General features: G+C 42.9%; 1 protein-coding gene across 1 annotated transcript; it reads right to left on the bottom strand.

Annotated features, from left to right (window-relative positions):
* Positions 1–281: 281 nt before the first annotated feature.
* ndnf (neuron-derived neurotrophic factor) lies at positions 282–11,429 on the bottom strand. The gene is made up of 4 exons (XM_086283748.1): positions 10,794–11,429; positions 4,478–4,675; positions 4,002–4,126; positions 282–2,912 (listed from the first exon to the last, which is right to left on the bottom strand). Exons 2-4 carry the CDS (start codon positions 4,672–4,674, stop codon positions 1,525–1,527), a joined length of 1,710 nt encoding a protein of 569 aa, XP_086139874.1. The 5' UTR covers position 4,675; positions 10,794–11,429; the 3' UTR covers positions 282–1,524.
* Positions 11,430–12,790: the final 1,361 nt, after the last annotated feature.

The following is a 12,790-nucleotide window of genomic DNA, read 5'->3' as shown; positions in this document are numbered from 1 at the left end:
CATTAAAAAAGAACATAAGATGAAACACCAGATATATCATATCTATTATATGTCATATGTATGGTAATGTGAGCAGAACTACTGCAGTACAAATTTGGATTTTTAAATCACCCATCCGATGCTCAACCTATTACAGCTTTTTTTTTTTTTTTTTTTACATCATTTTATACATAAATTTATCACTTCCCTTTCATGGTTGGTTCATCTTCCATCAGCAAAGCAAGCTACATGCTCTCCATTTTCTTAAATTTACAGTGGCACTAGTGTACAGAACAACAACACTGTATGACGATTTTTAATTTATACTCTTTTTATAAAATTACAGATTACACGGGGACCACGTGATACAGATGGTTCATACTCCCACCGGTAAAAAAAAATCAGATCAGGCTCTTTGCAGATCATCAAGACAATAACTTGTTCTCCAGAAAAAATCAAGAAATACACTTGAAACTAAATCTATTAGGATATACGCTCATTTCCTCATTTAGCCACTTGTGATGATATCAAGGGGTGTTTTTATTTTTTAAGATATATGCTTATTTACAGCATATATCTTATCTGTTGTTGTTCTTTTGCTGTTGCAAATCTTTTAGAGGGTCATGTTTTGATGTCAAAATCCCTCTTAGTATTAGGTTGTGCTTATGCAGCCCTGATTTAGATGTCTGAGTCTATAATCACAATATGCTGTTCAGCTCTTTCTCTGAGAGCCATGATAGGGATGTTAACTGCTTGGCAAAAGAACATGACACCCAGGGTGACACGGGGATTACATGTTCTATATTTAGTCTTTATGTACATGAATATTGGCAGGACAGCTCTGTACATGTGACACACACACACACACACACACATACACACGCACACACATACACAGCGATACAGTGATAATAACACAGATCTCCAGCACAGAACACATTTACAAGATGGGCTCTAGAGCAAACACTGGCTGAGATACACACGGGAATGTCTGAGCTACGACAACTTCCTCATAAAACTGGAATTTTCTTGTAACAGTTACTATTGTCATCAATAAAACAGACAATTAAAAAGAGAGATGAAAAGTATAAAATAATTTAAATTCCTCCTAAAATGCGTCATGAATATGCGGTGACAGATCTATACAAAGCGGGCAGCTACTGTATCTCCTTGACACACTGAAACCGAAGGATGCAACAAATATGACAGACAAAAGCGAAAGTCATGCAGCAACAAAGGAACAGAGAAAATGAAAAAGGGGGATCTTCTTTGAAGTTCTGCCCTCCCAGTGGCAGCATGATGTCAAGATGACAAGCCTGGTAACAAAGCACCTCACGCTATGGGCCACCCAGACGTGCCACAATGAAATGTAAACATAAATATACAGGTTGAAATCTCTCTCTACAAACAGTTCAGTCCCTGCCACGGGCCCATCAGCTGTGTGAGTAGTCAGTCTGTATACACTCCTTAGTAGAATATCACTTAGAGTTAAATAAACTTATTTAATATATATATTTATAATAGATTTATTCTTTGCAGAGTCTTTTAGCAGTATTTCCTTGTTTTCACCAGTTTGTTCTGGTATTTTACTGAGTGGCCACTGTGTCCCACCACGTAAACGTCCAGCAGGTAGGTCTTTCCTGGCTCCAGACCTGTGATGGTTTCTGTGGTCACAGCTTTCTGCAGGTTCGGGCTGTGGAAGTACTTGCACAGGACCTTTTCTGACTTCCTGCGGGTCTCTGGTCCAGCACATTGATTTTGTTCCCGGCGCCGCTGCTCCTCGCCGTAATTGTCAGCCACTTCCTTGCGGTAAATGCAGTATTTGTTGCGGTCCTGCGTGCCCAGCCAGGCCACAGTGACGGAGGAGCAGGTGCGCAGCTTGTCAAAGGCCTTGATGCGTGTATCCTCCGGAAGTGAAGGGAAAGGCTGTTTGCTGCTGGGTCGGGTGCTGGCAAGCACCTTCAAAGTGGAGGCTCCTTTTCTGCTGCCACGGAAACGGATCAGGTATTTGGCTTTTGGCTTTCCCCGTAGCTGGAACTGCCGTATCCCCTCCACATTCTGGGAGAGCAGCAGCTTGCCATCTCGCCTCACCTGCACCTGCACAGCATCCAGACATGTGTGTACAAAAAGAGTGACCCTCTGGTGGGAAGACACGGGAGCGAAGCGCAGGAACTTGCTGCCCTTCCTTTTGATGAAAACCTCTGATACTTTGCCGTCCTTCAGCTCAACTGTCTTCTGACGAGCCTCCTCTTTAGTGCGGGCAAAGGTTCCCACATATGCTGTGCTGGTGTTGGTAGCAGCATTTACTGCAAATACATCAAAGTAGTACTGTGTGTCTGGTTTTAGGTCTGACACCGTGAATATGTTTTTATTGCCAATGCACACCTTCTGGATGTCTGATACCCTGGGCTTGGCTGCGTATGCCCGTGAGATCTTGTTACTTGTGAGGCCCCGGTCTTTGCCAAAACCATTGTCAAAGCCAAAGTGCACAAAGTCGAACGGGCTAAAGTCTCTGCCGGGCTTCGGAGCCAGCATGAATGCATCGTCAGTGCTGATTTTAGCCTCGGCAGCACACATGCTTTTGAAATTGTGCTCCTTGTTGATCACTACGCAGTACTGCACAGGCTGGCCCATCAGCAAGCCGGTAGGTGTCGGTTTCCAGGCCAGTGTGACGGTGGTACGGCCAAGTGCAGTGACATCCACGCGGGGGTCGTAGGGCAGCTCTGGGTAGGGCTGGTCAGACTCCGGAGTCGTGGTTGCGTACACCTTGAAGTTGCTGTCTTTCTCAGTGGACAGCAGTTCAAGCTGGTAGAGACCAGAAGGCGTGCTTGTGGCCACATAGGACTCCACATCATTGCCCTTGTAGGTGAAGAGCTCCGTCCCTTCATCTACTGTCACCTGCTGTTTCTGTTGGTCCAGAGGTTCAGGCTCTCCTGGAAGATAAAAACCAAACACACACAACATGAGCTGTTTGCTTTAGTCACCAAATTAGACAACCCTTGCAATATTTTCTTTTCTTCTTTGGCTTTGATGAAAGAAAATTTCCACCCAAACTGAAAACTGTTTAACGCTGCAAGATCATGACTAAGCCTCATGGATCATTATCCCACACCCATGGAAGCCATGTTTTCACTCCAAACATCCCCAAAGATCTCAGGCCAGCATTCACTCAGCCTTTCTAGGGAAGTTTTGCTACAAAGAGGTGCCTTGTAGCTTCTATGTGAGAGGGACAGTCTAAGCTCTTACTCCAGCTTGAGCAAGAAACCATAATATTATGTTTGTCAACCAGAGAGAGTGTGCTCAGCGGTGTACTAAAAATTAAGCTCAAAGATCAACTCCCAATAGAGATTTCTAGCAGGAAAAGGCTGCAAAGACAGGAAAGATTTCACTAGCTGCTCTGTTTCTGCACCAGTTTTCGTGAAGTCACTGCCACTGCATGAGTCCAAATTTGTCATTATTCTTCCAGCTCAGGATGAATTCTCTTCTCTTGAAGCGCGGTCAGTGTCCACAACAGTGTAACTACCCATTTGATCTGACAGGAACAAAGACACACATGCAGGTGCTCATGTCTGGACATTCAAATATATGCTCACATCACACATCAGTGCTCTAAACCACTGCTTTAGTCATCTGGCAAGATCTCCTCTGCTGAAAGGACACCTTCCAGATGGGAAAAGGTTTTAATGTGAAGCAGAAAAACAGAAAAAATGAAGGGAAAAAAGAAGACAAACAGACTGAGTGTAGCGGGATTTATCTTAAGAAGACCGAGGCGACCTAAGTAAAGGGATGTAATGTCTTTGATTCTTTAGGGTGACTAGAAAACCACTGAAATTATAGACATCAAACTGGGCCGAGTCAGACCTCATAAGTGGTCAGACTAGACACTACATCTGTGACTTAATTAAAACCCACGAAAACACAAAGCCTAACATCACTGCGTAGGTTAATTGTGTGTGGGGATAGTCATATTTCCAGATAACGTGTAATTAACCTCTTCCACTGCTGCCTTATGTCAGTTATACCTGATCCTCCTCCGCTGGCGTCTTCTGGCAGCTCCTGCAGAGTGAGTTTCCACTCCAGAGGAGCATCACAAGGTGTCACGGTCACAGACAGGGGTGTGTTGTCTTCTTCCACCACAAAGTAGTACCTGTGAAAATAATAGGCCAGATATAAGCACCAGTGTTCATCATAGTTTGACATTATCCTAAATAATATGTGGAGTAAAGGCGTGAGCAGACTATAATAGGTGAAGCACGTGGTGGCATATAGTGTTTTGCCTTGAGTGGAGAAAGACTTTCTCATCTATTATTTAGTTTTTGCATCAACATAATAGATCCTATTACAGGGTAACATCTGATGTTTCCTATCTATTTACAGTAAGTAGACATCACCAGGTTTAATGTTTCCTTCAATGATTGAAGCAGTCACCAGCACACGGTTTAACTGGCTCATTTTTTTAACCACCACCCTGATATTGTTTGTCTCACAGAGCTCTTACCTTTTGGGTGTGTCTCTGAAAAGATAGCCACTGATCTCAGCTCCGTCCGGTATGACTGACGAGTCGTGGAATAGCGACTTGTCTCTGATCTGCATCTGAAAAAGACCTTCATCTCTCGTAGGCAGTTTCTGGGCCACAGATCCCAGCCCCAACAGTACTAGCAGCACCACCACGCTCCAACCTTTACACTGCCTCATCCTGAAAGACACAGAAAATTGACTTCAGTTTCATTCAGTGTTTTGTGATTTTTCGCAGATGCTCCTGATCGTCTGAGCAAAGAATTCACTCTTCTTCTTCTATGGTTCTTAAATGAGGATGTGAAAACCACATGACACAAAGATGTCTTTAAGTAGCACTTTATTAGCCTTTTCTTGAGTATAATAAGTTAATCATTGCTTTGCCTGACTCCTTACAAATAAGAAACCTTTTCAACTCAAGGTGAGTCTGTGAATGACCTTATACCACAAGACAAATTCAATGTTAGCAAAAAGCTGATATGCTACAGGTGAATTTGCCCATTAGTTTAAATTTCCTTCATCTTCACATAACGTTTACTTTCATCATCCATGTTTCAGTCTATATGCCTACATATAGACACACCTATACATATATAACCACAACACGGACAACCTTGTCAGTTGCATTGACTCACAGGTGTCCCGAAACAGACAGCTGGAGCCAATCATTGTCTGTTAGTCCTGTCTCTGCCATTTGATATCAATAGACCGGATCGCTTCACTGTGTATGTGGTGGTGGTGCCTTTTGGAGCATTTTATCTAATATTATGGCTTGCTGTGTGAGTCAGATGATTAAAAGTTCATGCTTCAGCTTTGGTGAGTAAAAAAGGCGAGTAAAATTGCTTGCTCGGTAACCAAGCTTGCTAATGTTAGCATTCCACCCTTTTCTCCATATAAGGAAACTTCTGGCACAAAAAAACACACCGATACAGTGGCGAGATCAAAATGCTACAGCTGACACTTCAAAATACAGAGTCCATAACCAATGTGTGATGTCATAGTGGCTATGTCCCTCGATTATTGAGTTAATATTAGCATACAGACTTGGATTGCCACAAGAAATTCCATATGTGTCACAGTAAAGACAAAAAACCTGCACAAACGATTTTTTTAGCCGGGTTATTTTTATTCTTTTCTTTCTTTACTAAGCTAAACTAATCAACCGTTCTTCCTAAAATTTCTAATTATTAGTTTACAGAAAAATTAAAAAAAACTTTGATAAAAGAAAAAGTTTAAGCATTTTTATTTCACATTTATTCGATCTGAAAGTACCCTGGGCCACCGCTAACACTGGCAGCATTAAAGTACCATGCACAAGCTACAGAGGAGAACATACAAACTCGAAACCACCTGCTGTGAGGCAACGGTGCTAACTACTGAGCCACTGTGTTCCTCATTGAGCTGAGCTGGCTGCTTTCATTGTTTCCAGTCTCATTATGCTAAGCTATGCTACTTGACTACAGAAAAGGCTGAAACTTGATGTTTAGCTTACGCGCATAAAATTAATATCAATCTCTCTTCTCAGCAAGAAACTGTATACCACACTGAGTACCTCGTGCGTTAATGCACACTGTCAGGAAATATTAAAGGCTCATATTAGCTAAAGTATGTCTAAGATTTCTGTTTTTCTAATGGAATTTCTAAATAACCTTGTTTTATCTCTCCTTTTATTTTGACATTGGTTCAAAACTGCTGATGTTAATGAGTGTGAGCTGTGACATGCATACAGTGTTTTAGTGAGCTTCTGCTTTTGTCCGCAATGTAATATATTTTATGCTAAAATGTGCTTCTTATCCATGTTTTCCTCCTAGTTTCAGCCTTAATTAACATTTAACTTAAAATCCTGATCACCATCTGGGAACGAATCAGAGACGAAGAGCCCCTGAATGAGTGCCCAAGGCCACAGAGAGGAAGGGGGATTAGATTTAAACAGGAATGTGTGAAGGAAAAGATATTGCTTGGCACTCCGGGGACCCACGCCGTTTCATAAAACGCTTAATATAAAAATCCCCAAATCCATGTAGTTTAAGTTTTATTGACACTAATATAAAAATGTTTGGAGATGCAATCCACAGTTGGAGCTGCAGCCAATGTGGCTGAGAGGCTCTCACGTATCCCCTGTCTATTGATTTCTGCCCATTGATTGCAGCTGATGGGAATGCCAAATCCCCGGTGATTTAATCAGTGTAATGATGGCAGATTAGCCAGATACTTTACTGCCATTTACTGCAAGTGAGATGGTGTCCTTTTAATGACCCCTCTCCCTTTCTCTGCTCGCCCTCCTTTGTCTGTCTCCTTCCCTTGATCACAGTTTTTTTTTTTCATCAAATAATCTCTTTCACACTTGTACACACACATCCCCTCCTCTCGGTTCGTCTTTATGCTTTCTCCTCCTTCACCGCCTCCCTCAGCAGAGGCAGATAAGTAAAACCAGAGGACTCGGGCATGGACGAATATCCACACTACACACAGGGCTTCATTTCTACATTATAGTCCTTTAAAAACACAAGCAGGGAAAAAAGCCCATGACAGCTCCTGTCAGTGTCTCTGCTGTTGTCTGAGCTCAGCCTCCCGTCACACCGCCAGACTTCAGAGAGCAAAAGGAAAGCCGCCTAAGTGGTACTTTGAGGTTTGACTCACACAGAGACTTGAGATCCTTATCGCCTCGGCCTGTCTCATTCCACTTCAGAAACATGTCAGTTGGAACAAAGACATGTCTAATAATACTTAAGACAGCGCTGAGGTAGTACGCGCAGAGTCTCTCAGTAGCATGCACAGCATTTCTCAGAGCTGCCTTTCTTTCAAAGATCCCAAAACACTCCACAGACACAACGAGGGCCTCGTCCCCTCACCCGGCTTTGTCCGCCGCAGTCACACACTGAGGTTTTTAATCACCGCTGCCTTAAACATTTGATGCGTGCCTTCCTCGTGCTCTTCACATGTGACACCACATACTGTATATTGCAGGGAGATGACATCTAAATATCAGAGCAGTTGTGTTGGGTCACTGTGGTTGCATGGACCAGCGCAGAGTCAACATGGTCACACAGCCGGCGCTGGATGTGCTTTTACATGCAGGCCTGCACCATTCTCATGCCACAGAGTTCCCTTACGAAAATAACACATTAAAAAAAGCTGCATCTGGAACAAATAAAGTCTAATGTTTAATTAGAATGGGGAAGAATGTATGATCCCAATTTAGGGAATGGATAATTTTAAGGCAAAGTAACCCACAGTCGTGTCAACTTTGTTTTGCTTTTGCCTTTCATCTCTTTATTTATATATTTATAGGTTTTTGTTTCACTTTCATTGGTATTTGCCAAGTATTTTCTGTAGAAAACATTGTGTATTTTCTAACTGGCAAGCTGTGGAATTTAGAGAACTGTGTAACTGGATTAAAGGACAAATGCAGGAGTTTACAATGGGTGAAAATAGTCCCAATTTTCTTTCCCATGGCTGTCTTTGACACATCTAGAGTATCCGTCTTAAACAAATAAAACAAGAAAGGACCCCCACCTCCTTTCCCTTCCTGTGTAATCTGTAGAATTGCATCCTATCAATTGAGTTTCTACTTTAACAACTTTGACCCAGCTCTAATTTGGGGTCATTACAAGCAAATCATGTGCACAGCCAAAACAAAAATGTTCACACTTTGTATTTAAATCTCCCAGATGGATGCAATCAGTTCAGCGACATCAATCCGTAGCAGAATCAAAATCGTTTACGATCCACTGAAGATTAAAGTGAGAAAAATATCAATTACATGCAACCATTTGGCCACAACTTTCATCCACCTGATCGACTCTGTGTGCATGTGTGAGAGGAGCGTATTTTCAGCAAGAACATGGTGATTATAAGCACGTGATTTTCACGTATGGGGCTTTTTCTGATCACAAGGCAGGCTATATCCATGCAACCCCCAGCCTTGTCCTGCGTGCGTGCACGTATATGCTCACGTGTGTGTGCGCAAAACACCCCCCACCACCACCTACACTCTCTCACTTCACTTTGTTTCTCTCCTTCCCTCCAGCCCCTTGTCAAGATGGATAAGCCTCCTGCCTGCTGCCACATGGAGCTCATTAACAGAACGGGAGGGAATAAAAGACAGTTTAATTTCAACACAAATAAAGAGACATTTCGGATTCCACCCAACAAGACGCCTGGCATGAGCTCGCAGGACCTGAAGCCTCTGTGTGTTTTCTTAAAGGAAGTCTAGATTTATGGCGGGTCCTCGGTAGCGAGCTCCATCATGGCTGTCACTTCAGGGCCAATGTGGAGATTAGAGTAAGTAAAGTATATGCAGGAGCCAAAGAGGGAACCACACAGGACCTGGACCTGTTCTATAGGTAGGCCAAACCAAATCAGGTCTGGTGCTCTTGGACAGCTAAACAGCTTATTAATAAATTGGTAGAGACTGTGGTAAACGCTCTGATCCAACAGTGGAGATTTTAATCTGGTGTGTGTGTGTGTCCATACGTGCACACATATGCGGGTCCAAACCATTGCATTCCTCTGCTCCACTCTGTGTGTAAGTCTAAATCATCACTCAGGACCTGACTCCTCGCCATCCACAACATCGCTCGCAGTTTGAGTTTCTGAGCTATCCACATCATCAGAACCACTAAGGCTGGCACAATAGCATCATGGAAACCAGAGCCCAGTTTCCTTTCCTTCTTACCCTCCCCTTTCCTCTTCGCTCCTTTATATTTCATCTCTGATCCCTGCCTTTAGCTCTGCATCCTGGAAATTCTCTATGAGGGGGTCGCGGGGGCGCTTTCTGTGTAAAAACAACTCAAATAGAATTGAGGGTGGGGGAGTGGCAGTGTCTCTGACTGATGTGCTGGCATTGTGGCTGCAAGGGTGATTAAAGATTACAAGAGAAAATGCCCCCCCATGGGAAAGTCATCCACCCACTGCCCATCATCCGGTGTACGCATGCACGGGCCTGGCCCCGTCGTGGGAAATGAGTCAATCATGATCCGGTATGTTGTGCTTGGTTGAGGAGGCAGAGAAGGGGAGCACAGAAAGCCTGTTCAGCAGCTAGTGCGAGCAGGCTCTGCCTCTTCTTGTGTCCATCTGAGGGAGCATAATGAGGAGCTTTGCAATGAGCGTGCCCGGGCGGGGGGAGACGAGGAGAAGCGCATGGTGTGTGGATATGATGAATAATTTAACAAGGAAATAAAAACTTTGCGCCCTTAATCTTCCACCACTGACTCTGGATATGTGACAAAAGGCAGCGGAGAGGCGACTGTATATACACCACTGAAGCCTGTCACTTCTCTGGACGCAAAACGGCTATAGCAACACTGGCGGAATTCTTTCAGCCAGAGAGTTTTCATATGCAAATCATGGTTTAGTTACGGTATGCGACGCAGACCTTCCCATTTTAAGACTTTTTTGTTCATGATTCATTCTCCTGAGAAAGTAGAAGGGAGGCAGTGTGGCTTCACCCTGCTGCTAAATACAGTTATTCAAATCCCCACTCCGGGTATGTCTCTCATTAAACACCGACTGAGAGCCTCTCACATGGACCGAATGAGGAAAACAACTCCCAACACCAGCTAAATTATCATTAATCTGCCTGGAATAATTCTAATTGAAACAATGCAGACGGTGACAAGTCAAATAAATCCAATTTTTCACTTATATTAAAAAGCAGTTCTTCATTACGCGCTTCACTAAAGCCTGTCTGGGCTCTTACAGGTGCGTAAAAGGAACCCAGTAGTGACACGGTGAAACTAACATTTATCAAAACTGTAGTCCTTATATAAAACTTTTACATTTTACAACTAAAAGCGAACAGAGTGAAAACACCACAATTGGTGCACAGGTAGCTAGAAATACAGCATGTATAGAAAAATCGCCTGTGTTGGGTGCTGTGTCACCCCTGGGAGCATGGGAACTGTCGCGAGGCACAAAACAAGAGGATTTTCGTAAAGTTCATCAGCTCATCTGCCCCGTGTGATATAAAGCCCAAAACAAAAATAAACTAGAATTAAAAAAGCATGCGAGTTGTGGCTTGAATGAAATGCGTTTGAAACTTTTAACTTCCTGGAGTTGTAAACCGCAAACCGTTTCAAAGGCACCAGCTACTTTACTCAGAGAGTCCGACTCTGAATTCATGCGGAGCTTGCATGCATATTACAAAATAAATAAATAAATAAATAAAGCTACAGAAAAGTTTAAGAAAATAAAGAAGTTTTTTCTCATATAATTGCTCGAAGAATCGGACAAACCGCTACACTGCAGAGAAATCAAGCGAAAAATAAATGCATAATCTTTACAAGAGACAGTCTTACCTCTCGCAATATGAATCGACGACGTTATCTGCAGAATGGTGTCTGTTTTTCTTTAAAAGAAAAAAACTCTTACAAAAGTGCTTTAAAACTAAATCGATTGATGTAAAAATAAAAAAAAATAAAAACACGCGCTGTCCTCTGCAGTGTCCAGTATCCCCTCCTTTAGTTTTCACTTCTATTGTTGGTGTCTATCAATCGGATTAGACGACTCTGGTGCGTGCTTGCAGTTTTCTTGTGGATTGAACTGGTCTCTGGTGGGCAGGAGTGTGTGTGAGAGTGTGCGCGAGTGTGTATGAGTGGGTATCCCGAGTGCTGGCAGTGCGTCCCTCCCCTGCCGCGCCGCTGCTATTGAAACCTCCACTGGATTGGAGGCAAAACTAGTGCGAACTTCTTCTTCTTCCCTGCGCTCCAAGACAGAGAACCAGCCCACTCTTTCAGCAGCAAGCCACAAAAAATATCCCAGCAAGGACCAGACTGAGTATTACTCCCAGGTGTGACCGGCCCTCATACTGAAAGCATATAAGGAGAGGGAAACAAATCCACAAGCCAAAAATCTTAGATGAACAGAAGCAGTGTGTTGCTGAAAACAGCAAGATGCCACCTGAGCGTAACTCTAACTACTCGTGGTTTTTAGAGACCGGGGTTCCCCCCACATACTTTTATTTGCAAGCTGTTTACTGTGATGCTCTCTTTAAATTATTAGTTTAGGCAGTAGCGCCCTGTTGAAGTCACGCAGCCCTCGGGGCTACAGTGTGCAGGCAAGTTTCATCATGGGAATATGGATACCTGGGAGGGCGTGAAAAACATGATCAGAACACACAGCTTTAACGGCGTCACAAGAAACAAAACAAAATAAAGACATAACATTTTCTATGTGGAATGTGACAGTGAACCTGCACCAACACAGGGTTTAACTGTGGAAATTCCCAGGGAGGTATTACTGGAGTTGTTGTCTCTTCCTGGGTTGAAGCCCTGGGAAGCAAATATTTATCCAAGATAAGAGCTCTTGACTGTCTCGGAAATGAATTGTCCGAAATTTATGACTTGATGGGTGTCCGTGTCTGATGACAAGACAATAGATCTAAAGGAAGCTGTCGTTTCCTGAGCTTCCTACACAGGACCGTCTCTAAAGTGGTGTATCTGCACATCTTCACACATGAGCGGCTGCAGGTTTCGCGCTGCTTCCTGCTGGTTCAACAGTAGCACCTTCATCTACAGGTTGGACCAGACCTCCCATCAATGCTTCCTACTAGTTGTCGAAAACAAAGGTTTATGTTTTCATAGAAAACAAGTTTTGTGAAGATTTAACCAGTGCATGTAGCTGCACTAAGAGGCTTAATCTTTACAGAGAGCAAGTAAATTGTGAATGAAAAAAGAGACACCGACAAACATAAAGATATCATTTTCATAATGTTTTCTATGATTTGACAAAATTAGAAAAACAATCCTGGATTTAATGAGCATACATACTGGTACAAATTTGCTGTGTCGCAAACTCCTGGCAGCAAAAAGAACGACAGTTTTGGTACAACAGCGTCATCTAGCGTTTACCAGAATAAGGTCACACAGGACACAAACGTTTGTAAGGACATGAACACAAGTGACTGCACAGCACAGAAAAGTTTCAGTTTAGTTGTCATGACGATTATTTTACATAGCAGATTTAAAAACACAGATGCTGACAACAGTGGCACACAATAAGCGATTGAAACAAAAAAAGCATTTAAACTATTACATTTAAACAATACACACAAGTGGAAATCATTTCTTTAAAAAACAATATATACAGAGTGAGAGAAGATAAGATCATAAAAGTGCATTTTTCTGTGATGCAGAAACTGACACCACAGATGTAACCCACACAGGTGTGTGATGCCTGGGTTTATGATCAGTGTTGCTGTGACTTCCACATCCTTGAGATGAAAATAGATGCCAAATTCAAACTGTTATTAACCCCACCACAAAGCAGTGAAAACGAATCCACTCTGGGGACACGT

This window comes from Aulonocara sp. 'chitande type north' Nkhata Bay, linkage group LG23, assembly GCF_057382095.1.
Source record: "Aulonocara sp. 'chitande type north' Nkhata Bay isolate Kocher_YH1m ecotype deep benthic linkage group LG23, A_spYH_male_GT1.1, whole genome shotgun sequence".
Classification (NCBI taxonomy): Eukaryota; Metazoa; Chordata; class Actinopteri; order Cichliformes; family Cichlidae; genus Aulonocara; species Aulonocara sp. 'chitande type north' Nkhata Bay.
The sequence above is the reverse complement of the archived record's forward strand: the minus strand, read 5'-3'. Positions and strand labels throughout refer to the sequence as shown.

Bases quoted from the DNA above. Each gene is read 5' to 3' on its own strand.
- ndnf (XM_086283748.1), bottom strand. From the start codon at position 4,674: ATGAGGCAGTGTAAAGGTTGGAGCGTGGTGGTGCTGCTAGTACTGTTG. The intron at 4,127-4,477 runs GTAAGAGCTCTG...TTATTTTCACAG, and splicing joins TTCAGAGACACACCCAAAAG to GTACTACTTTGTGGTGGAAG. The intron at 2,913-4,001 runs GTATAACTGACA...TTTATCTTCCAG, and splicing joins CGCCAGCGGAGGAGGATCAG to GAGAGCCTGAACCTCTGGAC.